Genomic DNA, 27,166 nt, shown 5'->3' on the forward strand with positions numbered 1-27,166 from the left:
TGGGCTTGAATTAGCCAAGGCTTGTTGCCCAATCCTGGGTAACTTCGACGCCAACGACTTCATCCTCCGTGGGACAGCTCGCACCTCCATCCTGGTCGCCGACAACGCCTCCTGGTCCGAGAGACTGCAGAGCCCAGCAGCGCCCACTCACCTGACTGCGGTGACTTCGCCCGGTGCCATCCTGGTGCCCACTTAATCACTGGCTAGTGATTCAAGAACTTGGTCCCCTCTGCTTTCAGGTTTCTTCTTCCTTGATCCAGGCTTGGATCCATCGAACTTTCCTTCACTGGTCGCCTGCCAGCAACTTCTTCCTTCCAGGCTCCTGGTCCGGCAACGAGATCCCCGACGTCTTTTCAGACCTATGCAGCTGCAGCCCCTGGGCTAGGTAACTTCGGCACTCCGGTGTCCCAGCATAGCCTCACTATCCAAGGGTCAGGATCCACTGTCGTTTTCTCCCTACCAGGTCGGGTTCGCCCGTGAACACTAACTTTGTGAATTCTAGCTTCCATAGACTTTGTCCCGCATCCCGCGTGAGAGTGCACACTCTGCACCCGAGTTCCCTAGGCCTCCTGCTAGTAATCTAAAGGTTCAGTAGTCCAGTCCTAGCGATCCCAAAGCCTCTGAGAATCGTTACTTACCTGCTAGTAATTCGCATTCCACTTTGAAAGTATATGGTTTTTCGTGCCCCTCGGGCATTTGTGTAACGTGCTAACTTAAAAGTATTTTCGTAAGAGTTTTGTTGTGTGCTTAGCACCCTGTCCTCAAAGAGTACAGGGTTGTTGTGATTCTAATAAATACATTGTTTATTTTCATAACACTTGTGTGGTGTCCTTTCACTGGGTGTTCAAGGGGTAATGTGATGGTAAAACAGCTGGCTTAACACGCCCTCTAGAGTCTTAGCCTTAGACTGCTCGTATCCATGCTACTAGGATAGCTGGTCTATAAGGTTGACTTACAACCAATCATCAATAAGGGTTGTTTGGACTGATATATAGTGATCACTAGAATAGTGAGCACTGCACATCAGGCCAACTTCTCACAGGCTGTGTCGGTGACTGAGTGCATGTGTCAGTATGGGTGAGTAACTGAGTATGTGAAAGGGGGTATTTGTGAGTGACAGGATATATGAGTGACTGTATGCATGAGTGAGTGAATGTGAGGGTGGCTATATATATGAGTGAATGCGTCTGTCAGTGACTGTATAGCTGAGTATGTGTTACTATTTGTAAGAGTAAGTAATTGGGTGGTTGGGTAACTACTTGGGTAAGTGGTTGTGTTATTGACTGTATGGGTGTGTGTCTAGGTGTGTGAGTAGCTCTATGGGTGACTCACTCAGTGTATGAGTGTCTGTATGGCTGTATGAATGGCTATGTCAATGGCTGTATTAGTGAGTGAGTGTGTGTATGAGTGACAGTATGAGTGAGCGAGTGGATGTGTGTGTGGATCAATGAATCAGTGAGTAGGTGTGTAAGTACTGGTATGGCTCTGTGAGTGGGTTTGTGAATGGTTGTGTGGGAGTGACAGCGGATGTATAAAAGATTCAATAGGAGTGTGAGTGGGTGTGTCAAACATGCTGTGGATGATGTCATCACTGATGTCATCAGTGATGTTATTTGAGATGTCATCAGTGATGTCACTGACCATGTCATCAGTGATGTAATATGTGAGATCCTAAGTGCATTGCGGGGGCACGAGTGCTAAATTTCTCTGGCTTTGGACAAGTGAAATGTCAGCCTAACTATAACATCCCTGTAACCCTTTTTCCATGAATTTGTAAGGTTTTTTAAATGCTAATTCCTAACTATAATGTCCCTAAAACCTGTGGCAATTTCGAAGGTTTTTTAAAAGCTAATTCCCAACTATAACGTCCCTGAAACCTTTGGTTTTTTCAGTGAATTTGTAAGGTTTTCAAAATAGTTTTATCTATTAAAAGATTCTGTAACTATTATTTGTGAGGTTTTTTTGTAAGATTTTCTATGTATTTTTTAAAAGTTTAAAACAAATTACACGATCACTTATTTAAAATATATATAACATGGCTGATTACATATTGATAGTGTTATTGATTCGAACGATTGGTTTGTATGAGTAAAATCTGACCCTAACTATTAGTGAATTTGTAAGGTTTTTTAAATTCTATTTCCTAACTATAACGTTCCTGTAACCTTTGTTTTTTTAGAGAATTTCTAAGGTTTTTTAACTAGCAGTTGCATTTGCAGAGTGGTGGAGAAAGAGGGCTGGGCCTCCGACCAGCTATCAGGAATTCAGTTTCGTAGGACTTACATGAGGTACCAAGTGGGCTTTTTGCCCCCCAAGGTCCCTCAGAAATAAGTGGAATTCATCCCCAACCAGTAGTGTGCCGAAGACCTCTTACATATCCCAATGTGTGGGACTTATTGAAGGTAACAGGAGGGGTAGTTGGTCCCCAAGGACGTCCTTGGGGTCCAACTACCCCTCCAATTACCTTCAGTAAGTCTCATACAGCAGGATTGCTGATTTCTGATGGCAGGCCATGCCCTCTTTCTCCATCACTCTGAAAATGCACCCCCTGGTGCGCTCTTGGTTGGGGGATGAAGTCCACCTCGCTCTTGAGGGTCCTTAGGGGCCAATTAGCCCACCTGTTAGCTCCAGTAGGCCGCAAACAGTGGGATTGCTGAGAGGTCGTCAGAGGCCACGCCCCCTTTCTCCACCACTCTCCAAACGCGCCTCCTAGCACTCTACTATTTGGGGGGTGAAGTCCTCATGCCTCTTGAGGTTACCTGGGGGCCAACTAGCCCTCCTGTTACCTCCAGTAAGCACCACACAGCTGGATTGCTGAGAGTCAGGCCACACACCCTTTCTCCACCAGTCTGCAAATGTGCCTACTGGCGTGCTGCTGCAGCTCACCCATGCATTTTTGTACATTTATCCCCGGGAGGTGGCAGTCCCCGGGGCTGTGGGGGGGCCGCATGCCCCTCACATTGTAAAAATTAGCCCCGGGGAGGAGGTGGTCCCCTGCATCCTTATTTTTCTTTGCCCCCTGGACCACCTGGAGGCCTAAAAGAAACAAAGCTTCTTTTTTTTTTTACATCTTCAGCCGGATCCGCGGATCAATTGCAGATCCTACCGAAAACTTTAAAAAAAAATGCTTTCTTTGGCCCTTTAAAAAATGAATGTTACATAAAATAAGTATTTTTATAAAATATTTTACTCTGTATGTATATATATATATATATATATATATATATATATACATATATATATATATATATATATATATATCTCAATGTGTGTGTATTTGTGTGTTTATGTATGTATTTTATATAGTATTAAAAAGTTGTGGGATATATCTATTTTACATTTCATTAAATTAAAATATTTTATGTAAGCCAAATGTCTCACATGTCGCCAAATGTAAGACAAATGTCTCCACCTCTTATACTAGCCGCCCCTCGAACATGACCCCTTTTACCCCCACCCATACCCCCCCATCCCTCTCCTCCCTGACATAACAACCCCCACCCACAACACGCCACCATCTGAACACACCACCGCTCGGAGTTTACCCACCCCTCTCCCTCCCCAGCTCCCTCCCCACTCCCACCCACGACACTCTCACCCTCCCAACAAAACATACAGAACATACCGCCTCCCCTACCTTAGCATCCCCCTCTCTCCCACCTCCTATTCTCAGCCCTCACTACCCTCCTGTCTCCCCCACTGTCTTCAGCCTTCACTCACTCTTCTACTCACCGGCACCGTCTCCCACTGACGGCACTACCTATGCCTCCCACCCACCGCCTTCACCTACTTCACCCACACCCCTCGCCCACAAACACGCCCACACTTTGAATGCCATCCCACTCATTAGCACCGCAGAACCTTCCAACAACGCTGGTATATCCCCCCCCTCGATACCCTGCCCGCTTTCCAGCTCACTACTCAACCAGTCACCAATGGCTCTCACCACCAACCCCATCCCCAATCCACCTCCTGACCTGACCGTATCCACCCTCCAACAAGTCAAAGAGGATATTCTACAAATCAAAAAAGATGTCCACGCAATCAAAGACCTTCTCTCTTCACAGCCTAGTCTACCTCCCACCATCCCTCTACCCAACAAACGACGCACCCTCCCTACATACCCTCGCCTCCAACGACACCCGCGCTGGCCGACTATCCCCGTTCGCAATAACTCCCACCGCCCCCGTCGTGTCCTCAACCCACTGTCGGACCGCGACCTATGCTCTCTCCTACGCTCTTATGGCCCAGGTCCGGTAAAACACATATCCAACATACACATCCCCATACCCACAATTCTTACAAACCCTCCGAGGCTCCCAACACTCAACAACAGAGGTTCCGTCCCTAACAACCTCAGAAAAGTTCCACTCACTTTAGAAAGCTCGACCACCCTTCTCTCTCCCTAACTCAAAGGCATCCTACTCAATTGCAGATCGGCCCAGAGACACTCCTCCGACATCGCTGATCTCGTCTCAGCTATGGATCTGGACCTAGCCATTCTAACGGAAACGTGACTTACTGAAGCCTCTACCCCGATTATGGACCTACTAGTCCCCCCCAATTATCACATCATTAGGCTGGACAGGTGCCCTGGCAAGAGGGGCGGGGGAATTGCATGCATTTTTAGGAGCAACCTCTCCGTTACTAAAGTCAACTCCCCCTCCCTTTCCTCCTGTGAACTCCTCTGCCTCGACATCACCAGCGAGGGCAAACAAGTTTGTGCTTTACATCTCATCTATCACCCGCCTGGTGACAATCTCATATTCACCCAACAACTCAGGGACATGATCACTTCCAATGCCGGTCGGCAGACCACCCAAGTCTACCTGGGTGACTTCAATCTCCACTGGAACGATCAGAAAGACACAGTGGTGAATAGTCTCAAAACTTTCCTTAATGCGCTTGACCTCACCCAAATATGCGATAGACCAACACACGACAAAGGCTCGATACTCGATCTCATCATTGCCAAAGAGAACTCTACACATCTGGAGGCGATCCGACCCTGCGACTGGTCAGATCACCACATTATCACCTTCTTTATCAATGAAAAAGTTAAACCTAACCCGGCTCAACCAATCAAATCCAAAACATGGAAAAGGGACATGAAGAATCTTAACCCCTCTACCCTGCCTCCCCACATCGGCAATCTCCTCCTTCCCCCTTCAGGTGCCTCGGATGTTCAATCACTGACCGACCACTACCTTGACTCTATGAATACAATAGTCAATGAAGTCGCCCCACTGCAACTGAAGAGAGTCTCCACCAAAATTTCTAACCCCTGGTATGACGATAGACTCAATGACGACAGGCGTACTATGCGAATGGCAGAGCGCACCTGGAGATCGGACCCTTCAGCACTGCACCTCAAAAGGCTTAAGAACAAGAGAAATGCCTACTTCAGGAAAATAAAGCGCACAAAGTCGAACTTCTTTAGCCGCCAGTTGGACCAAGCAAAAAACAGGCCAAGAAAGCTGTTCGAACTAATCAAGACCCAAACAAAGACACAACCCTTACAATCAAACAGCACAACAAGCGACACCCCACACTGTGAAGCCTTCTCTGCTTTCTTTAAGCTAAAGTCTGACAACATAAGAAATGACCTCATCATGGATGTAAGCCGATTCCCCAACCACACCAGAATGTCTAACAATCAACCTAAAAACAAGGCATCTTGGCTGTACTTCGACACCTACTCGGAAGAAGCAATACACAAACTGCTCTGCACCGTGAAGCCCTCTAATCACCTCACAGACCCTCTACCTGCTAATGCTGTAAAAGACTTCATCCCCTTGCTCATCCCTCTCTGGACTAAAATCATCAACAGCTCCCTACAACAAGGCCTCATTCCAGACTCCCTCAAGGTGGGGCAAGTCACGCCTATACTCAAGAAACCTACAGCTGATCCGTCTGACCTAAACAATTACCGACCCATCACCAACATCCCCACCCTGGACAAACTGCTGGAGAAATGTGTCCAACTCCAACTAACAAAACACATTGATCGATTTGACCTCCTCAACCCTCATCAATCAGGATTCCGAGCGAAACATAGCACGGAAACAGCTATGACACACATAATTGATGACGCCCTCCAAATTCTTGATCGCAATGAGTCCTGCCTCCTCATCCTTCTTGACCTCTCTTCAGCATTTGACACCGTCAAACATGAGAACTTGCTGGAGCTTCTAAGCACTAGAATGGGTCTATCGGGAACTGTTCTCAAATGGTTTTCGTCCTTCCTTCACAACCGGTCTCAGAAGTTCAAGATCGACAATGTGCTATCTACACCTGTGCCTGCAGATCTAGGTGTCCCACAAGGATCCTCCCTCACCCCCACACTGTTCAACCTCGTCATGGAACCGCTCGCCACCTTGCTCCAAGCTTCCAATGTCCAATTCCATATGTACGCCGACGACACACAACTTTACCTAAAGCTACAATCCCCGGAAGATATCAAACATCTGAATTCCACACTTATTAACACTCAATCTTGGCTGGCCGATAATCACCTCAAACTAAATGCTCTGAAAACTGAGTTCCTACTCATCTCACCCCCGGCAAAAATTTCCACCACCCAAACCTGGCTCAATAACCTAACAGCACTCAATGTCCAACCTACCATCGTGGACTCGGCGAAATCCCTAGGCATCACACTCGACGCCAAGCTCAACATGCAGCAGCACGTTAGCAAAGCCACAAAAGGAGCTAATTTCCAAATCAACACACTGAGGAAAATTAAACCTTTCCTCCCTGCCGAAGACTTCCAAACTGCTGTACAAGCTTTAGTCATCCCTCGAATAGACTACGGAATTGTGGCCCTCAGCGGACTCCCGCTATCCACAACAGCACCCTTAAGAGCCTCCCTGAACGCTGCCGCGAGACTCATTACTGGCTCAAGAAAACACTCGCATATATCCCCAGACTTAAAATCTCTAAAATGGCTGCCTTTTGAAGCCAGAATACAGCTAAAAATTGCAGTTATGACACACGCGGCCGTGCACCACAATGCACCCAACTACCTCGCTCAAAAGTTGTCTATATCAGGAGGTTCGAGATCCAATAGAAGTACAAAAAATCTACTCCTGAAACCTCGCAGATTCCGGAAAGAGAAAACATACAAGCGCTCCTTCTCAGGAATGGCACCCAGGATCTGGAATGCACTCCCTCCTGAAACCAGGCTTATCTCCTCCACTGCACTCTTCAAGAAAGAGTTGAAAACCATCCTTCTGGCCAAGATCCCCTGAACCTTATAGGTTCTGGATCAGAGACTCTGCACTGCTCTGTATCACTGTTCACCTTGTCCTTTGGCACTATACTTCTACTTGATGGGGGTCACTATTACGCTACTCTCTTAATACCGACCAATATACGATACACTCTGGTTTACTGATTCACTCTCCCGATGCCCCCACTCAGTGTTCTCTATACACTAAGACACTGGTATAAGCCATCCACACACCCAAGGTGTACCTGAACACCTCTGTAGTGGGATCAATGACTGGTGCCGTCTTATATTACTTGTTTACCTGTTTGTATATTGATATGTATTATGTATGGTATTATCATCCTACCACGTCAGTGACTATTATACTGCTTCCATTATCTCTGTTCATTCCCACCGCCCCTACCCTGTCTTTGTGAAGCGCTCTGATATCTGTAAGGATCTTGTTCGCGCTATATAAAACTTTGAATAAATAAGTAACTACTTTAACTTTAAACTCTATGTAAAAAAAAAGTGATATTTTTGCATATTTGCAGATGATATTAGTGTTAACGATCCACTAATAGGTGTCAAATATAGTCCCCACCACAACGTTTTTTAGAAGAGAGCAGAGAAACAAAGGGGTTGAGCCTCTTTAGGGGGTAAAAATGGGGTAAAAAAGGTATCAGAGTCCAGAAGGAAGCCAGGGTTTTTCATCTTCTTTTCGGTGGTCAATCCAGGCTGAATATTTGAGGTTCAAGGGCTCTTGGTGGTGATATGCCTTTCATTCCAAACATAGCTATTTCCATCTTGAAGTATTTGAGCTGTAAGAGGGGTTTTGTCCTCCAGGATTGTATGTTGGCCAACTTCTGTTCAAGGTCACTGATGGCAGAAAGGTTGGGTCGAAATGTAATTTATGCCTGGGTGTTGTACGCGTAGCATTGGAGACGTGCTTGGTGACAGTGAAAATTCCAAAAAGCTAATGCAGGTATGTATTGAACAAGACTGATGAGTGATGAATGTGGGGACACCGCAGGTCTCGGGGGACCCCGCAGCCCAGCTTACTGATCTCGGAGGTGAACAGACCAAGCTTGACCTGCTGGGTCGACTACCAAGAATGAGTGGAACTACCTAGTTACGTGGTCTAAAGCCCCTAACACAAAGGACAGAGGATCCTATATATTGTATAGGCCTTGTCCGCCGTATCAAAACCCGCAGATAGTTCGAGAAGCAGAAGGAAGGAGGCTGCACCCTCATGAATGGAAATGTTTTGTTTCAAAAACCAAATCATGCAGTTTTAATGTCTCAGAACAATCTAAAACCTGAATGAACATGGGTCAGAACCTAACTGGAGCTCAGATGCATTGCAAACTTTTTTCCAAGAGTTTGGAAAACACGAATAAGATACTAATTGGATGATTGTTCAAAAATTGAGGAAAGAGAGACTGGAGAGCTGTAACAGACCTGTTTTCAAGGATTTGGGGGTAGATGCTTCTGAGATAGACACGCTTATTGGATGAGACATCAGTGGAGCAAATGAATGACAGGATGTTGGCAATCAGACAGGTGTGAGATCCCTTGGAGAGTGTGTGGGGTGTAAGGGGAGTAGGAGTGATACAAGCGGGTCAAGAGAGGTAGGTTTCAAGTCATGAGGAGGAAGGACTGCAGGTTTAGAGGGTGACGTGTCAATTGACATAGATGACAGAGGAGACGTTACAGTCCGTTTAGCAAATGCAGTGAGTGGCTGACGAATCTTCGTCAGTCACTGGCTGAGCCTTGAATATATTTTGAGGATGTTCCTCTGACTGAGATACACAACTAGTTTCAAAGAAACCAGCAAAGAGCTGAATGTGGTGCTGACATAATAGGACTGAGTTACTTTGTAGTAAGACGACTTGTGAATCAGGAAGACAAACAATGGACAGCCCACAATATAGCTAAGCAATCCAGAGGCTGGTGTCAGACATGCAGCAGCGCCTACGTTTTCCACATGTGTGTGGGTGTGTGTGTGAGATGGCGAGGAGGGAGACTAACTTGAGGTGGGACCTCTGTCAGCACGATGAATCCCCCTCTGTCCTCTCTAGAGATGCACCCCACCACTCTCCAAATACTCACCAGCAAAGGCCTCCCTCCCTTCTGCCACTCTATGCTGGGAGAAGGTTCGGCCTCGACATGACACTCCAGGACCAGTTGTCCATTCGGCACCACGGTGAAGGTTCGCGGCTCGCTTGATCCGACGACTCTAGGCGGGACTGCAGGAGCACAAGAGAAAATCTTGGTGTAAAATACAAGCATTTCTTGCACCACCAATGGCAGACAAAAGTCATGAGTGGCTGCATGCGTTGGTGCCCTCCCCCCATTTTTGTACTCCTCAACCTACTGGCAGTGGTCAGCATTGGGCAGGAGGCTCATCGGCTCTTGACGTACCTACAACTGTTTGGGTAAAATGTTGTACCCAAATGGCAATACTGCTGGGATCCTGAAATCATCACAGAGGATCTCCTGCTGATCTCCGTTAAGTCCAAATATTGGGTAATTTCAGCGGATGGGTTGATGATGAGGCTCTCATTCTACTTAGAAATTCCAAGACCCCAAAATCACAGGCAAACTTACTGTTCTGACAGTGGCCCACCCACCTGAAAGGGCCTTGACTTGGGCTGGTCCTCCCCAGCAACCGGGAGACTAACCACGTCCATGAAAAGGACAGGCATCACATCCGTCTTCTTCTACATCGTCAAATCCCCTTTACGGCTCACATGAGGCACAGAACTGGTCATATCTTCATTTAGGCACAAAGCCAAATTGTTTCCAAAGGAATTCAAGAAGGTGCCAGGTCATTGGCCCCACTCCAGTGTCCTGACAGCTAGCCATCATCACACTCAAAGAACTTCTCCCCCAAAAGGTTTATGAAGTCACCTCTGTCTGCATCACATCTACTCACACCTGAAAGCCTAACTGTTTGTATCCCAACCAAAAATCTTTGCCTGGAATAAACCAAAAATTGAATATATTGCTGCAGCCATTTACAAACAAATGCTCTAGGACACAATTCGAAGCAGAATAAATCAACAGTGACTCAAACAATAAATACGTTTCTTTTTCGTGGAACAAACTGAAGACCTATTCAAGACCAGCTAAAATTCCTTTAAAACCACATGCATTGATTTACCCTTACCTACTTTGAGATGTCAAAGTAACACTCTAGTAGCATTTTCCTAGAAGTCAAAGTTATTCAAAATAAGAGCATCAGATCGTCCACCCTCTGGAATCCCAAGCACCCTCTGCCCTGACTTCAGTACATCCCGCAGCGTGTTCATCCCTGCTCCCTCTGATCCGGCTAACACAATGCCATCAGCTTTCCACATCCCAGTCTCCCTAGAGTTAGAAGGCACTGACCTTCGGGCGACCGCAGCAACTGGTATCGGTTACCATGCCACAGGCCTCAAACAGCAACACTAGGACCAGGGGCCAACACTGAGGCCAGAGACCCAAGACCCAACCAAGGCATTGGTTGGAACCACCAGTACTTGGGAATTTCTGTCCACCTGCAGATTACAAGGGCTCCAAGATACTGCAGCACAATGCAGTTTGTCGACTACAACAACTCCTAGAAACACAGCGCAGCTTGTGCCTTCGACAATCAAGTAATTGATGTAAACAAGACACTGAAGATTCCCATGTCTCAGTCTATGGTAACAAACTTGTGCAGCAGACGAAAGCTCTCGATATGTTGGTCCTACAAGAGTTCTTGGACACCTTCAGCTTGTGCGTCATAAGCCACTAATTGGGAGCCTGCGGACACTATGATTAGTTCCAATGTTTGCTGAACAATGACGAACAATGGATACAACTTAGTTCATTCCGAATCCACCCGTGTCCTCTGCAGAGGCACTTGCTTTACACCCTACTAATCATTATGTAAACGCCTGCTTAAAGCTCATGTATGGAGACCTTTTTCTCTCCTGCCAGTAACCAGTGACCTCTAGAATGACCTAAAAGTCTGTACCTCCTGAACTAATGCACACTTGTATCAGTGACCTGACGTCACGAGAAGCGGATAGGAAGAGGGGCCCAAACTGATGGCTCCCACTTGCCGCCCTCCTGTGCTCTTTTAGCCTGTGAACCTTGTCACAGTAGCCCCAGCTGTAGGGTTCTGCCTCAGTAGTTACCTACTCGTGTCATCAAGGTACTGCCATGGTAAAGAATGCCTCCTGTTTCATCCTGCGTCGCCCTGACCTCCGTGAAGCCGCAGCAGCCACCCTAGTCAAAGGCAAAGTGGACCCGTTGTATACCCCTATGCCAGCCTCCAGGGGGTCCCTGCTGGATAGACTCAACAAGCCAAAGCTTGTCTAAAAACTCACATCTAAAAACAAAAAGAGTGACTCCAGCATGATAATTCTGCACTGGCACCATATGAGGGAGAACGAGTACCTTTGCATCACCCGGTCCGTCCCCACCAATGAAGCAAATCGTCTCACATTTTGAACAGACCTTCATGCTCCACAAACGTCCTAAATTCAATAATCTTCCATCAGAGACAGGTATGTCTTCATTCAAGCATTAAACGTCCAGAACAAATTCATTGCTTACATGAACACCCTCATGCGAAAACTTGAAAACATATCTTTTGCTGCTCGGAGCAGCAGTACCCCAGTGCGCCTTGAAGTAATGTGGTGTGTGGACTGTACAAAGTGTGTCAATATCTCACATGAAATAATCTTAGCCTTTTACAAACGGTGAACAGCCTTTACGACGCGGCTGTTACACCGCCGTGCCGTTACAACGCGGTCTTTTCAACGCAAGTCGTTACCACGACTTGCGCTGGAGGGCGCTGCAGGACAAGGAATTTTTTGATTTACTATCCAACACCTTCCCTACTGTACGTAGGCTGGTGTTGGAATAGTAAATTAAAAAATTCCTAAGTCCGCACCCCCTCCAACGCAAGTCGTGGTAACGACTTGCGTTGAAAAAAACGTGTTGTAATGGCACACGTGGTTACAGTACGCGCCGTAATGCCGTACATCCCTTACAAACACGAGCACACGAGGTTCCCCCTGAATCACTCCTATGAGTGGGCTGGTTCTGAGTAAGAAAATCGAAGTGCACGTCTCTGCAATGCTGATGCACTGTTAGCCCAACACTGTCCGTTCTTCTCGGCAAGGGGTTAATGTATGTATGTCTATATGTATGTCTGTATGGATGTCTGTGAGGATGTATCTATCTATATGGTATTTCTGTAGTACAAACCTAGCCAAAAAAAAGGCAGTGGAGCACTGTCGAAAGTCGAAGGCAAGCTTAAAGTCCATAAGTGGCATGAGAGGTAGCTGAGCTGTGGACAGTTAATGCACTGTGATGTAGTGTTCTTTAAAGAGGTGCATCTTCAACTCTTTCCTAAATTGAAGAAGAGTCGAGGCGATCCTGATGGATATGCGGGAGTTGTTCCAATAATTGTATAGTGCAAACTAAACACTGCTAGCTCTTCTCTCTCTAGTTCCAATGCAAGTCGTAAATGTGTTTCTGGCCTTCGATACAGGGGGATAATGCTTGGAACAGGACTGTCATGGTAGTTCTCTGTTGAATGTCTATAGCGTTAAAGTGAAAGTACCTACACTCCCGCTGTACACAGCCAGTGTATCTACCCTTGTCTCCCCACTGCAAGCACAGCAATGACCTACCTTGCATCCGGACCCAGAAGCCCCTGGAGGCATCGCCAGCAGGACTTCTCGCCAGGCAGACATAGAATCCAGCATCTTCCATCTTGGAGGAGGCGGGAAGGGTTCGCGGTCACATCATATGCGAAAAGGAGAGAAGGTGAAGAAATTAAGATTATATGGTCTCATCTCTTCGTCCCACAGAAGCATGTCCTTAGCCACCCCAAAGCCTGCCCAGAGGTGTCTATCAAGAACGTCAAGGCATCCACATTTGACCTTGTTTGGTTTCAGTAAATACGATTGGACGGTAACATGTGGGAAAGGAAAATTATAGCAGCCGAAGCCATTGCAGCCCTGTTCTAGATGTCTAGGTGTCTGCCCTAGATGGACCTTGGGTAATGCAAGAAAGAGTTGGTGTCAAACTCTTTACTCCTCTATAAGCACCAACTCAAAGGTTAATCAGTGGGTTATGCTCACAGCCAATCACAAAGTTTCTCACTGGAACTATTCTCAGGTCATGTTCAAAGGTAAGGGGTCCTTCTGTCTCAGCCAACATCAGGCTTAAGCTAGAGACTTCAAGGTGAAATGTTCTCAACAGACCTTCAGATCCACCCACTTCCTGAATCAAACCCACAAACAGCAACGCGACTCACCTGCACCCGCTCTATGCGTAGGACTTTCCCCGCTCTTGCTCCGCCTTCAGCGCCGAACAGCGGCACGCCGTCTTTCTCCCAGGTCACAGTGGGAGTTGGAATGCCCGCCACGTTGCATGTTAGTTCCAGGGTGGCGTTCACAGCAAGGGACACATCGGTGGCTTGACTGGAGCCCTCAATCTGGGGGGGTGCTGCAACGTGCATGAAACAGGAATGAGGGGTCAAGACTCCTTGTCTATAAACTTCCTAGAACTAGTCAGTGGGCCAAAGGGGCCCGTCAGCAAAAGAACCATCATTTTTAGCAAAGATTGATTGATGGGCAAAGTGTGGATTTTAAAAAGAGGGGGAGGCAGTGTAAGCACATGGAGGCCCTGAACATAGAAACAGATAAAGAAGTGACTAAGGAGCAGAGGGCTTGTAGGCCCTCTGCAGGAGCAAGAATAAGATACCACGAGCATGGACCGGGAAACCTTTCATGAAAGGCAAACCCATCTCCGTCTTCAGAAGTTCATCTCAGTATGAGTCAGTGTTTAAAGGGGAGCTAGGCCATACAGAGCAGCAAGAGGTAAGGGCCACATTGTATTGGATCTCTGTTGCACAGAAGAATATGATGTGGGCTGTACAGAGGAGAGCGGTCTGGGTGCAACACTGGAGATGGCATCAGTCAAGTTTCTACTCTGGAGAAGGAGCCACTTCAGGGCCAACTCCGAAGCAAGAATTGGGATCAGTTCTACAGTGGAGGAGTAATGTCGCACCGGGCAGGGAGCCGCGTTCTACACAGGAGTGTGAGCTCCAGGACATAGTGGAGTGTGAGTGCAAGACTAGTCTGCGGTGGAAGCAAACTTCTAGTTTATAGTGGAAGAACCACACTGAAACGGAATCCAGGTTCTTACTCTGGAGCGTGAGGCAGAACCGGTGGCGGAGTTAAGCTTTACTCTCGACTAGGAGTTGAGCTCTCTCTACAGTGAGCAGCAGGTTCTACGTAGCACTGGAGGTTGTGTTCTAATCCAAAGACATTTGAAATGTGCTCTCAGCAGCGGTTCAAGCCTCGCTGTTCAGTAAGGCAGAAAGTCCCAGAAATGCTAAATTGACTGCATTTTAAAACAGCCTAGGCCAAGGGTGTGAAAAATAAAACCAGATGTTCTTACCCATGACTGACAGGCGGAAGTGCTTGCTAACTTTCCCCGCTGGGTTCACTGCTACACACGAGTAAAGTCCAGCATCACTTGCACGGACGTGTTGCAGGTGCAGCCGTGTTCCCATTCCATTGGTGATGAGGTTGCTTCTGAGGGTGAAGGGTTCTCCATCCTTGACCCATGACAGAGCTGGGCGTGGTGTCCCAAGAGCCTCGCAGGTTAGAGTAACGGCAGATCCTACCAGTACTGACACGTCTTCAGTACTCTCTGCCTGCTCCAGAACCGGCCGACCTGCACCGTGAGACAGAAGCCAAGTCAAGGCCAACAGCAACAACCACTGAAAGCAACATTGTTGGTCAAACTCAACGCAAGGTCGCTGAAAGAAGTCATTCATTCCAAAACATACAGGTCGCGAAAGCCGTATCATGACTCTCCCAAACCACAAGATCATGAAAGACACTGGCCAACAACACAGGTCAAGACCACCCCAATAAGCCAGTCAGATGTAACAGTCTGGCCATCAAACACAACTCAAGGCCAACCTAACAGCCTGGCTACCTGTAAGAGACAGCAAAGGTCAAACAAAGCTCAAAGACATCCAAGGAACCAGCAACCTGTAAGAGACATCAATCAAGAGACAGAGAGCCCAAGTAGCCTGACATCTGTAGGAGATGCTGGTCAGCAAGCACAGTTCTTTTCAATCCCCAAGAAAGGCAGGTAACTGACCAATGCTCTGGCGATTAAAACAGGTCAAAGCCACCTCAAAGAGCCAGATAGTTCAAAGCAACACTGACCAGCAGACACAGCTCAAGGTCACCTCAAAGAGCCAGTCATCGGCCATAAAACACAGCTCAAATGCATCTAAAGGAAACAGAACATTAAGGTAACACCAGCCATCAACAGCTTACGCACAATTCCTGCTGAGAAGACATTGATGAGAGAGAAGTAAAAGAGACCCAGCTAGTTTGAGAATGTTCTTGTCTAGTGCAACATCAACAACTCCTCTTCAACTCCAGATTTAACAAAGTTTCCACGCTGCTAACAAAACATAAGCTGCATCTTTCAGAATTCAAAATCCACAATACTTTCAAATTTCTTAGGTTTAACTCTGTTACAAGGCTGCAACCTCTTGCAAAAGGTCAGTAATGTCAGTAACATAGTTTAGTTTCATAGCCTGAAGAGTTGTAACATAATGCTCAGTAGGGCAGTAATAGAAAATCTGTCACAAAATGGCAGAATTCCCTTCTACTTCTCCTCTGGTATCAATGCCCCTGCGTATAGCCTCATTCCAGGGCTGTGGTAACTTCAGAATCTGCAGAAAAGTGTTTGGGCCCAATTTAGAATTACAAATTCTGCACTAAGTGAGGTTGGACCTCAGATTTTAACCACTTAAATTCCTGCAGGGCACTCTACACAAACCACACCCTGGAGTTCCACTAGCTATACTACGATTAGGCCTGGGCTGTAAATTCCGTTCCGCCTGCAGAATTTGGGTAATTTCGCGTTCCGCGGAGAAAGCAAAATTGCCCAAAATTCTACGTTCCGCGACTTCGGGAAATATTTTGCTTGTTCGCGTTCTCGAAATGTTTGTTCGTGAGATATTTCCCCCCGAGCACGCAAACAGTGATTGCGAACAGTAAAAAAGCATCGCGAACAAGCAATTCCGAATGTTCGCGGAATTTCTGCGGGTTTTTTTTATCGTTTTGCAGAGATTTGTGTAACACGATTATGCAAATTCCGCCCACCCCTAACTACGATGCATGTTCTCTGTGTCTACCTTCCACACGCCGTGCAAGTTTTGCCTACTATGAATATCTGCATTTACCTAGTTCCATCTCAGTTTGTATTCTCGCTTTGTCTTGAAGTGCTCCAGAGTGGCAAAAGGTGACAAGGTACCATCATTGAAACACAATACAGAAATAGCTAGATAACATCTGCCCACTGACGCCCATTCGTCCACTGAGTGCTACACCTGCGCCACTCGAAACCCAGGGGTTTCAAAATGTATAAGAGCGTTAAATCGATTCCCTGCTCTACAGGAATAATTAGACAATCACAGATCTCCCCATCCTTTCCACTTCTTCTATCTGAGGTTTTTATAACTCTAACTTTCACACTTAAGTATGTCACCCAATAAAGTGCGAAGGGCACCTACTCTGGACCAGAAGGATGAATGTCCTCTCCGCTGCGCCCGCCTGGCTGGAGGCAATGCAGGTGTAGTTACCAGCATCCACGGCCTGCACCTGGGAAATCCTGTGAGAAAGGGGAGGAGAGCAAAAGTGGCATAGTTGGTTGATGTCTTGCTTTCAGTTACTGCACATCTCACTTCAGTAAAGGACAGAGGGGCAGCACCACCCATTGACCATTATTGTAAAATGTGCCCTAAACATTGGTGCACATGCCATTCCCACAATGCACTGCACATTCTAAGGTGAGGTTCTACCTGTGTGATATTGTCTGTGTGATGTATCAGTGCCCCCCACCCTCCGAGCTGAGCTGTCTCTTGGGGCAGTAGGACACCCTGGTCTCCTCTCTCACCTGAGCGTGCTCCCAGACGCGGAGAGCCGGATGCGGTCAAACACAGGAAGCGGAAGTCCGTCTTTTAACCAGTTCATGTGAACCGGCAGGGAGCTCCGGGTCTGGCACTCCATGGTCACCAGTCCCCCCGGAACAGCAGCGACAGCGTTCGACTCGCTGTTTCCTCGACTGATGGTTGGAGGGACTGGGGAAGAGAAGACAGGGTCAAGGATGCAGTGTAGAAGCACTTACATTGATTTTAGAGCACTTTATTAAGGTTTTTACAGAATTGCATTGCATACGTGACATTTCACTTAGAAGCAACATGTGAGCGGGTTCAAGTCACGCCCCCTGCAGGAGGCTAAGTGGCCCATTAGGATGGCGGGCGGATTGCCCTCGCCAGGCTGGCGGTAGCCACTGCCAGCCTGGTGGGGGCAATCCGCCCGCCATTCTCTCCTGAATCCCCCCCCCCCGCCATATAAGTATGGCGGGGGGACCGCGGTGGACAGAAAGACTGTCTGCTGCTTTTCCTCCCCGGCCGCAAGATTTTATATGGTGGAGGTGTCTATTAGACACCGCCAGCCATATTACGATGGGCCAGGACAGATGCCTTTCAGTGGCGGCGATGTCGCCACGGAAAGCCATGCGGTCTTCACTTTGGGGGCCCCCTGTGGGCCCCCAAAGTGAAGGAGGGGTGGCGGGTGCACACGGGGGGTACCTGTGGTACCCCCCTGCATTTGCATATACAATGCGGTAGGCACCGCGCGGTGCCTGCCACTTTATGTATGCTAATGCATACATGCATTTATAGCATTGTGGCGGACGGTGCAGAGAGCACCGCCCGCCACAATTTTATAAATGCAGGATGCGCCTGCCACTGTGGCGGGCGCATCCTAATACCCCCCACGGGACCCCCGCCCTTATGGCGGGCGGTCCCGAATTCCGATAGGATGGCGGGCGGACTAAGTCCACCCATCATCCTAATGACCTCCTAAGTGTGGAGTTCTCTACATGTCATGGTATTCTCTGCATGTTGCTAGGTTAGATTGTTATTCTTTGTAAGTTACTGGATTTTCTTATGAGCTGTGAAGCTGAGCTGGAGGTACCTGATGTTGCTCTTCAATAAAGATACCCCGTCTTCACTAATTGCGTGGGAAGTGGATTTTTACACTAAGGTAATGCAAACAGGATAGCCAACAGCGTCAAGGCACAATACCAGGTAATCTATCATAAAAGAGAAAAGGCTACAGCTTGTGTATGAGGGGGGGGCCTAACATCCAACATTGAAGATTCAGAAAACCCCACATCACCATGGCCAACCTCTGGCCACTAAGAGCCGTAAGACCCCAGGAGCTGCCACACCCGCACCATCACAAAGGATATGGTTCGCGATGATAAAACAAAAACTCTCTGCATTATCTCTGAGACTGGAAGAAAGATGTGGATTGGTGTATGGTAGCGGAGAAAGTAGTATATGAAAGCAGGGGCTGCCCCAAAAAGTGGGAGAAAGTCTCGGGGAAATGGAACGTATATCGGGGTAGTCCATGTATGGCCCCTTTGGTGACATCTAGAGGATTTATGAAACTAAGAGAGAGGGTACCCAATGAGGGGGCTGCTGGGGAAGAGAAAAGAAATGTAGACAAAATATAGGGGGCCATTACGATGGCGGAAGGCCCGCCACCGCCTGCTGTGCAGTGGCTAGTCCTCCGCCACTGAACGTGGATCCACTGCTCGCCAGATTAGGATGTGGTGGGCGCAGAGACCATCCACCACGGAACCGCCACAGTCAATCATTCAAATTGCCTGGCGGAGCAGTCTGCATCCCTAAAATGGTGGCATTGTGTCCGCCAAATGAAGATGCTGGCTTCAGCCAGACTTTTCATGGTGGCAAAACCACCATGGAAAGGCTGGCAGGGATTGGTTTCAGGGGCCGGTTGCGGGCCCCTCTTGTGTTGGGGGGAGGTGTGGGTGCACTGGGGGAGTGCCCGTGGTACCCCCTACACTTCACTGCACTAAATGGCAGGCACCGTGTGGTGCCTGCCACATAGTGCAGTGAAATGCACCACATGCGTTTTTAACATCGCGGCGGGTGCTGCAGTAAGCAGTAACCGCCGCAATGTTAAATTGCAAGATGCAACCGCCACGGTGGCGGTCACATCCTAATTTGGAGTGCAGGACTGCCACATGCATGGCAGGCATTCCCGTTCCCACTACGATGGTGGGAGGACTAGAGTCCGTCCGCCATCGTAATGACCCCCATAGTTTGGAGAACTAATGTAAACCAAAGCTGCAATGGTCTCTGAGAGCTCTGATGTAATTACTGTCACAACCCTTGTTATATATTATTAATAAAAAGAAGTAAAAAAAAAACTCAAGCATTCATAGCCACATTAACAGTTTCTATGCCGGATTTGTGTATGACATAGGGGTTAGTGCACACAGTGAAGGACGCAGCCTTTCTGGAGCAAAATCTTTAGCAACTGGTCACACGGGTGTAGTATCACATACATGTGACTGCCCTGAGAACCTTCTACCCCCAGCTCCAGAGACACGCTCCACGGTTACTGACAGATTGGAGGCCTGTCCTTTCACCCTAGGCCTTCCCTCTTCCACAGTGACCACATCAATAGCCCAGTGGAGGTCCATGAATTTTCTCTGACATCTATCAAGGAACCATGGTAACACATGAACGGGAAACTATAAACATTTTCTAGTGTTACATATTCATATCAAACCCACATCCAGGGTTGATGGTGGACACCTTTCCATACTGTATGTAATGTGTCAATATCTTTAGGAAGGCTTCTGACAGCCAATACAGTCAATAGAAACCTACAGTGATTTACTTACTTTTAGAAATTTGTAACTTCACTTGCCCTCAATAGATTTATGCCAATTTAGTGTCTATTTTAAGATAAAAATACACTCAATTTTTAGGTGTCGCCTCGGCAGCGCGCATGCGCTGCACTAGGAGATGACCTTTAGAAATAGATCAGCTCTTTTCAAGCACGTGGGCTTGTGCTGGCATCCACCTTGCGGGCGCGAGCAGCGGCGCGCGCGCGCTAATTGAAAACAGATGGTCCGCGCAGAGCCAGGCGTCTGGCCCCAATCCGAACAGGCTTGTGAGTAAAACTTCCAGCAGTGTGCCTTTCTCACATTGTCTGTGTGTTCGTTGTTGTGTGATGTGTTTGAGTGATTAACAGCAATCGGAGAGAGAGGCAACCAAATACAGGTCAGGGGGTGTCAAGTGCAGGATTCTAGTTCCAATGTTTTAGGCCACGCCCATTATTACCTAGGCTGCATATGCTGTAAAGGATTCCTAAATAAGCTTATTTGAGCGTGCCCATTTTAGAGGTCCCCACCTTTTTCATCCCACTCAAAGCGCTGCTGACACCGGCCCCACTGCGTGGTCTTCATGCCACTTACCATGAATGTTCAGCAGAAACACCTTGGTGTCTTCACCAGCAATGTTACGAGCCCGGCACGTGTACGTCCCTGCGTCAGAGGCCTGGGGCGCTGTCAGGACCAGGGATCTTCTGTCAGGAGAAAGACTGCATAGAGACATGGCAATATGAGTTTACCATTAGTAAATTATTATACAACAGCCCTCAACCCTAGTGTACTCTCACCCCCGGGGGCTTGACTTCCATCCAGCGGAGTCTGTTCTCTATGAAGCCTGGGCAGTGAACTCCGCTCCGCTCGCGGAGTTTTCCACACTCCGCGTTACACGTAGCGGAGCGAGTTTTTTTCCTCGATCTCGTTCGTTAACGTCATGTTGGCGAGCGTGAGCGAGGAAAATCCACCTCCCGGCGACATCTTTCCTCATTCACATGGTCAACATCAAGTTGGCGAGTGTGGAAAATAAACCTCCCGGTGAGATTGCTAAACGCGGGAGGGCCAGGTTTCTAATTGCAAGTAGTCACGTATGCTCGCGACCGCTCACGTTGAGAAATTGCCTGTTTGCATTGAAAAAGCTGCCACTCGAGTAAAAATCGACTTGAGCATCAGAAAGGAAAGCAGCGCCCGCTTGCGCAGGGCATGGTGCAGTTCGCGATGATTGCACAGTGCGGAGAAGCATCCGGCACTGAAAATCACTGCATAGTGCGGCAGAGTTATTTTTCACTTCGCGGAGTTTCGCGTAGCGCAACTCTGCAAACTCTGCCCAGGGTTATTCTCCATCTGAGGCTGTTGCTACTCAGTGACGTGTGTGTAGAAGCATCCAGTGTACTACAGTGCTGGCACTGGTGGTGACACTGCTTCCAACACACACACACTTTAGGCACTTAAAGGAACTGGTACACGAGAAGGTAAAGTAGTTTGCCCACGGTCACACATTTCGCCAAGAAGGAAGCAGGCATGAGATACAGATCTGCTCAATCACACTTGTCCATATTGCCAACAGCCCATCTCTCCACCTGAGAAATGTCTCCAGACCATCACTATCCAATCAGCCATCCACTCCTGCTCAGGACTTACTGCACGCTTGGACATGGCTGCATGCCTCATGCGTGAACCATCAACGTTGAGCTTAGCATGGATCACGCAAGCCCCCCTTCACAGGTAAGCAGCATGCAGCGAGAACTTGCAGCAAGTTGTAAGCGTGGTTCGCTGTAAGGAGGCAGATTTGAAATCTTCGTTCACAGTAGGTATGTTTTTGAACAAGTGTAAAGAATATTGCACATTGGACTAACAATTATATTTCCCTTAAAAAGGGTAGGGAAGCCACCTCCCGCGCTGCAGACATTACCATGGCCAAGCTGACCATTCATGACGGAAGAGCAGGGTCAGCACCTGTACACCTTGTGGCTGAAGTTCTTTCCTTAGTATGACAGTGAGCTGATCCCAGCTCCTCGCTTTTCCCATCAGCCCAGCACCCCCTCTTTGAGGTTGTAGATCTAGACACATGTGCCCCCCTCAGGCCATGGTCAGTTGCTATAATACACAGACGACTCATACCTAGTGTGAGGGTCAGAGGGCAGGTCCAGCACCCTGCCATCCTTCAGCCATGTGATTTCTGGTTCCGGAGTCCCCTCGGCCGAGCACTCCAGCGTCACTTCCTGCCTCTCTGTGGCACTGCGCTCACTGGGGACCCCAGCGTTGAGGATTCTGGGCGCCACTGAAAGGAACAAGGTACATTATAAGAGATAGTATGGATCTATTAAACAGGATCAGTGAATAATATTTTAGACAGAAAGAACATTGGCAAAAATGAGAAAACAGAAGAGTGACAAAAATATCAGATTATTGAGTAAGCCAATATATATTTCAAAAATATAAAATTTTAAAACAAAGGTTAGTTTAATAAGAAATACTTTGTGTATTTACACTATGCGAATACAGTGGAAACCCCAGTAATGCAAGCGCTTTGAAAACTGTCTGGTTCGCAATCTGTGCCCTCTTTCTGAATCACACTCAAGCTGGTCACCCTCATCCTGTCCTGTGATTTCAAGTTTTTCAAGAGAAGCGCTATGTTCGGAGACATGTCTTCTTGGCGCTGCCCTGTCTGCACTGATTTCCCCTGGTCGATTTCTGTGTGGCGTTCTCCTCTGCCCTCCAGCCTCTCCCTCTCAGCCTCAGGTGTACCATTTAATTGATGTGAATGGGACAGACCCAGGTCGTGTGTAACCCTACCGGCCACCTATCGCGGGTTTCCGATCCTACAGTGCTGATGTGAGCAGTTTTAAGAATTTACATCATTTATATATTGCCATTCTCTTTACCTTCCTTTACTTGTAGCTAAGGCTTAATAAGCTTGGGGCATTTTAAATTTGTGTTTTAAAGTATTATGCTATGTGGACATGAAAATCACCCTGCATAGATATTTGTCAGTGATAAAAACAGATGCACGACTTTTGTGTGCCATTTCAGGCCTACAGTAGGTACAAAGTGTGGATCGGCAGGAAGACATATTTACGGATTTGGTGGGTGACTGGTCGTACAGAAGAGGTGTGGTGCCGTGGCCAGGGAGACTGACGCTGGAATCTGAGGTTCACGGTTCGATCCCCGGCACCGGCTTCAGGTCAGCACAGCACCATGTGACTCTGGGCAATAGCTTGCTTAATCTTCCCGATGGCCCCCAGCGCCGGGATGCCTTTGGGTAACTGTTTGCGCTTTACAAATACTGGTTTTACATTTACAGAAGGAGGCACAGGTCATAAAGTCTGCCACCCTGGCAGATTACCAGCTGCTACGTGCCGAGGTTTCCATGCCTTCAGATGTCATGCCATCGGGCCCTTTGTGTAAAGTTTACGTCAGCGGGGCCAGTGGTGGTTCCGTGTCCATCGGGCCTGTGTGTAAAGTTTACATCAGTGGTGCCAGTGGTAGCTCCATGTCCATCGGGCCTGTTGTAAAGTTTACGTCAGTGGGGCCAGTGGTAGCTCCGTGTCCATCGGGCCTGTGTGTAAAGTTTACATCAGTGGGGCCAGTGGTGGCTCCCTGTCCATCGGGCCTGTGTGTAAAGTTTACATCAGCGGTGCCAGTGGTGGCTCCCTGTCCATCGGGCCTGTGTGTAAAGTTTACATCAGCGGGGCCAGTGGGGGTTCCGCGTCCATCGGGCCTGTGTGTAAAGTTTACATCAGGGGGGCCAGTGGTGGCTCTGTGTCCATCAGGCCATTGTGTAAAGTTTACGTCAGCTGTGCCAGTGGTGGCTCCCTGTCCATCGGGCCTGTGTGTAAAGTTTACATCAGCGGGGCCAGTGGTGGCTCCCTGTCCATCGGGCCTGTGTGTAAAGTTTACATCAGCTGGGCCAGTGGTGGCTCCCTGTCCATCGGGCCTGTGTGTAAAGTTTACATCAGCGGTGTCAGTGGTGGCTCCCTGTCCATCGGGGCTGTGTGTAAAGTTTACGTCAGCTGTGCCAGTGGTGGCTCCCTGTCCATCGGGCCTGTGTGTAAAGTTTACATCAGCGGGGCCAGTGGTGGCTCCATGTCCATCGGGCCTGTGTGTAAAGTTTACATCAGCGGGGCCAGTGGTGGCTCCCTGTCCATCGGGCCTGTGTGTAAAGTTTACATCAGCGGTGTCAGTGGTGGCTCCCTGTCCATCGGGGCTGTGTGTAAAGTTTACATCAGCGGTGCCAGTGGTGGCTCCCTGTCCATCGGGCCTGTGTGTAAAGTTTACATCAGCAGGGCCAGTGGGGGCTCCGTGTCTATTGGGCCTGTGTGTAAAGTTCACATCAGCAGGGCCAGTGGTGGCTCCGTGTCCATTGTGCCTGTGTGTAAAGTTTGTCAGCGGAGCCAGTGGTGGTTCGTGTCCATCGGGCATGTGTGTAAAGTTTACATCAGTGGGACAGTGGTGGCTCCGTGTCCATCGGGGCCTGTTTGTAAAGTTTACATCAGTGGGGCCAGTGGTGGCTCCGTGTCCATCGGGGCCTGTGTGTAAAGTTTACGTTAGTTGGGCCAGTGGTGGCTCCGTGTCCTTCGGGCCTGTGTGTAAAGTTTACGTCCCTGGGGGCAGTGGCGGCACCACTGTCAGAAACCTGACAATTTGCCAACTCTAGATAGAGGGGGCGGCTCCTCAGTTTGACAGACAGGTTGTTCTGCCAGTACCCTGTCTGACAAACGTTAATGACGCCCAAAGGCTCCAAGCGCTCAGTGTGTGGATATCACACAGGCAGCCACGGTGCGCTTCACTAATATTCCACCCCCAACATCCGTAAGGACCTTCTCAAAGAGTAGTTTCTAAGTTTTGAAAACAGCTACCAACAACCCTTGGTCTTTGCATGGACCCTGCTAACAGAGTTATCCATTTGTACTGATTATGAACTAATTCAGTTTAGTGGCCATGTGCGTAGAAGGGGCTGAAAGTTGCAGGTCACATGACAAAGGAGCAGCAATGCTATCATTGAGGTCAGTACAGCCAGGGTCAGCTCTGAGGGGGTGGGCTCATACTGAGACGCTCTGTGACACCGTGTCCTAGCGATGACCCATTGAATTCAAGAAGTCTCCAGGGCAGAACCTCCAACTACAGAGAGAGATGGGGGGCCACTGTCCTGGTGCAACTGCACCCATGCTGCATCACGCCTCACTCTTCCGCTCTGATCACTCAAACCTCTCTCCATTAAAAGCAACAGGACGTTCCTCTGAAGAAGACCCACCTTGAACTTCCAGGAGGAACTCCTTGCGAGCTTGGCCCTGTGCGTTGTGTGCGATGCACGTGTACCGTCCGCCATGGATGGGCTGCAGGCGGCCGATCTGCACAAGGGCTCCCCTGACAGCAACGCCCCGCTCCGGGCGGCTCTCTGTATGAGGAAAGAAAGAACACGCATGGGTTCAACTGAAGGGAGAGCACAGCATACAGCCCTCAGGGCACCCCACTACAGCCCTGGAGTTAACTCACCTAGAGGAGAGCCGTCTTTCAGCCAGGTGAGGGTGGGTGAGGGATTTCCTGCTGCCTGGCAAGAGAGAGTGATGGGGTGTCCAGCTGTCTGTCTGACTGTTTCCAGAGCTGTGTCCTCGAAGACTGGAGGAACTGAAGGAGAGAGCAAGTAAATATTGGTGAACAACTGCCTGTGTCAGACTTCCCTTGATGTGAACCAAACCAAAGCGGGAACATACCCATGGAATCAGTTGAACAGGAGAAAGACTGCAACCTAAGGGCCTATTAGGATGACGGGCGGACTTTGTCCGCCCGTCATCCTACCGGGGATTGGGACGGCCTGCCATAAGGTCGGGGGTCCCGTGGGGGGTATTAGGATGTGCCCGCCACAGTGGCGGGCACATCCTGCATTTTTAGCATTGTGGCGGACGGTACACTCAGCACCGCCCGCCACAATGCTAAAAATGCATCAATGCATTTGCATAGACAAAGCGGCAGGCACCACGTGGTGCCTGCCGCTTTGTCTATGCAAACGCAGGGGGGTCCGACAGGTACCCCCCGTGTGCACCCCCCACCTCTCCTTCACTCTGGGGGCCCACAGGGGGCCCCCAGAGTGAAGACCGCATGCCTTTCCGCGGAAGACACCTAAACAAGCACATCATAATATGGCTGGCGGTGTTTATTAGACACCGCCACCATATTAAACGTTTTCCGCGAAAAGCCGTCCATCCGCAGTCTCCTCCGCCATCCTAATATGGCGGGGGGAATGTAGGTGCAGATGGCGGGTGGATTGCCCCCGCCAGGCTGGCGGGGGCAATCCGCCCGCCATCCTAATGGCCCCCTAGTGTCAATCTGTCTCACCACACGACCTTCAAACATGGATTACCCTTTCCCATGTGTGCACTCGCAGCAACGGGGAATGATGTTAAGGTATTCGAGGGACAAAAAATAACAAACAAAATGTGGAACATCTTACAACAAGTGTATTTGGTGTGTTTGACTCTTTAAATGAGGGATTAACAGAGCATATGGGGTCGAATTTCAATGTTTCCGAGGATCCTGGACACGTGCAGGGTGCTGATGGGTGATGCCTGAGTGGCACTGTACCCTGGCAAACACAGATGCTATTCTGATTGGCACTGCTTGGATGTTCTGTCTCCCTCCTCCTGTCCTTTCTTGTCCCTCATCTCCCAGGAACATCTGAGTTTCATGCGCAACCTGTTCTCTGGTTTCCAGCACTTACCTTGGACGCTGAGTGAAAATGTCCGCTCCGCCTCCCCAGCAACATTGGTCACTTTGCAGACATATATCCCAGAGTCAGACACCTGAGGAAGGAGAAACAGGGTCAGATTGGAGGTTGTTTGGGGGACAGATGTGTGAATGAAAACAGCTGCAGAGCTCAGGCTGGCCCAGAATGCACAAGTCATCACTTCTAAGCAGACTGCAGCTCACATAGGCCTGAAAATATGCATGCACTCGCTTCAGTGTAGGGAACAGTAGCAGTAACAACACTCATGGGCCCCAAAATTAATATGCTCCCTCTTTCTATCCAGCAATATCACTCGGACAGGTCAGAATATGGGTGTTCAACCAATATAGAGTCACAAACAGTAGCACCACTCAGACTGAACCGTACAAAGAGCGTGCGTTGCCTGAGTTTAGGAAGATGGAACTTTATATGATATATCGCAA

The 27,166-nt window shown here is 48.6% G+C and overlaps 1 protein-coding gene across 1 annotated transcript in view; it reads right to left on the reverse strand.

Moving 5' to 3' along the window:
* The window catches only part of HMCN2 (hemicentin 2), a 761,275-nt gene that overhangs the window by 103,998 nt on the left and 630,111 nt on the right, over positions 1-27,166 (reverse strand). The window contains exons 61-71 of the mRNA XM_078646218.1: positions 26,718-26,799; positions 25,496-25,627; positions 25,254-25,397; positions 22,121-22,280; positions 20,591-20,715; positions 17,186-17,369; positions 16,803-16,900; positions 14,660-14,938; positions 13,512-13,702; positions 12,883-12,964; positions 9,323-9,459 (exon numbers count right to left, since the gene is read on the reverse strand). Of these exons, the coding sequence (XP_078502344.1) occupies positions 9,323-9,459; positions 12,883-12,964; positions 13,512-13,702; positions 14,660-14,938; positions 16,803-16,900; positions 17,186-17,369; positions 20,591-20,715; positions 22,121-22,280; positions 25,254-25,397; positions 25,496-25,627; positions 26,718-26,799 (1,614 nt within the window). The remainder of the gene's footprint in view (positions 1-9,322; positions 9,460-12,882; positions 12,965-13,511; positions 13,703-14,659; positions 14,939-16,802; positions 16,901-17,185; positions 17,370-20,590; positions 20,716-22,120; positions 22,281-25,253; positions 25,398-25,495; positions 25,628-26,717; positions 26,800-27,166) is intronic.

This window comes from Lissotriton helveticus, chromosome 5_1 (genome assembly GCF_964261635.1).
Source record: "Lissotriton helveticus chromosome 5_1, aLisHel1.1, whole genome shotgun sequence".
NCBI lineage: Eukaryota > Metazoa > Chordata > Amphibia > Caudata > Salamandridae > Lissotriton > Lissotriton helveticus.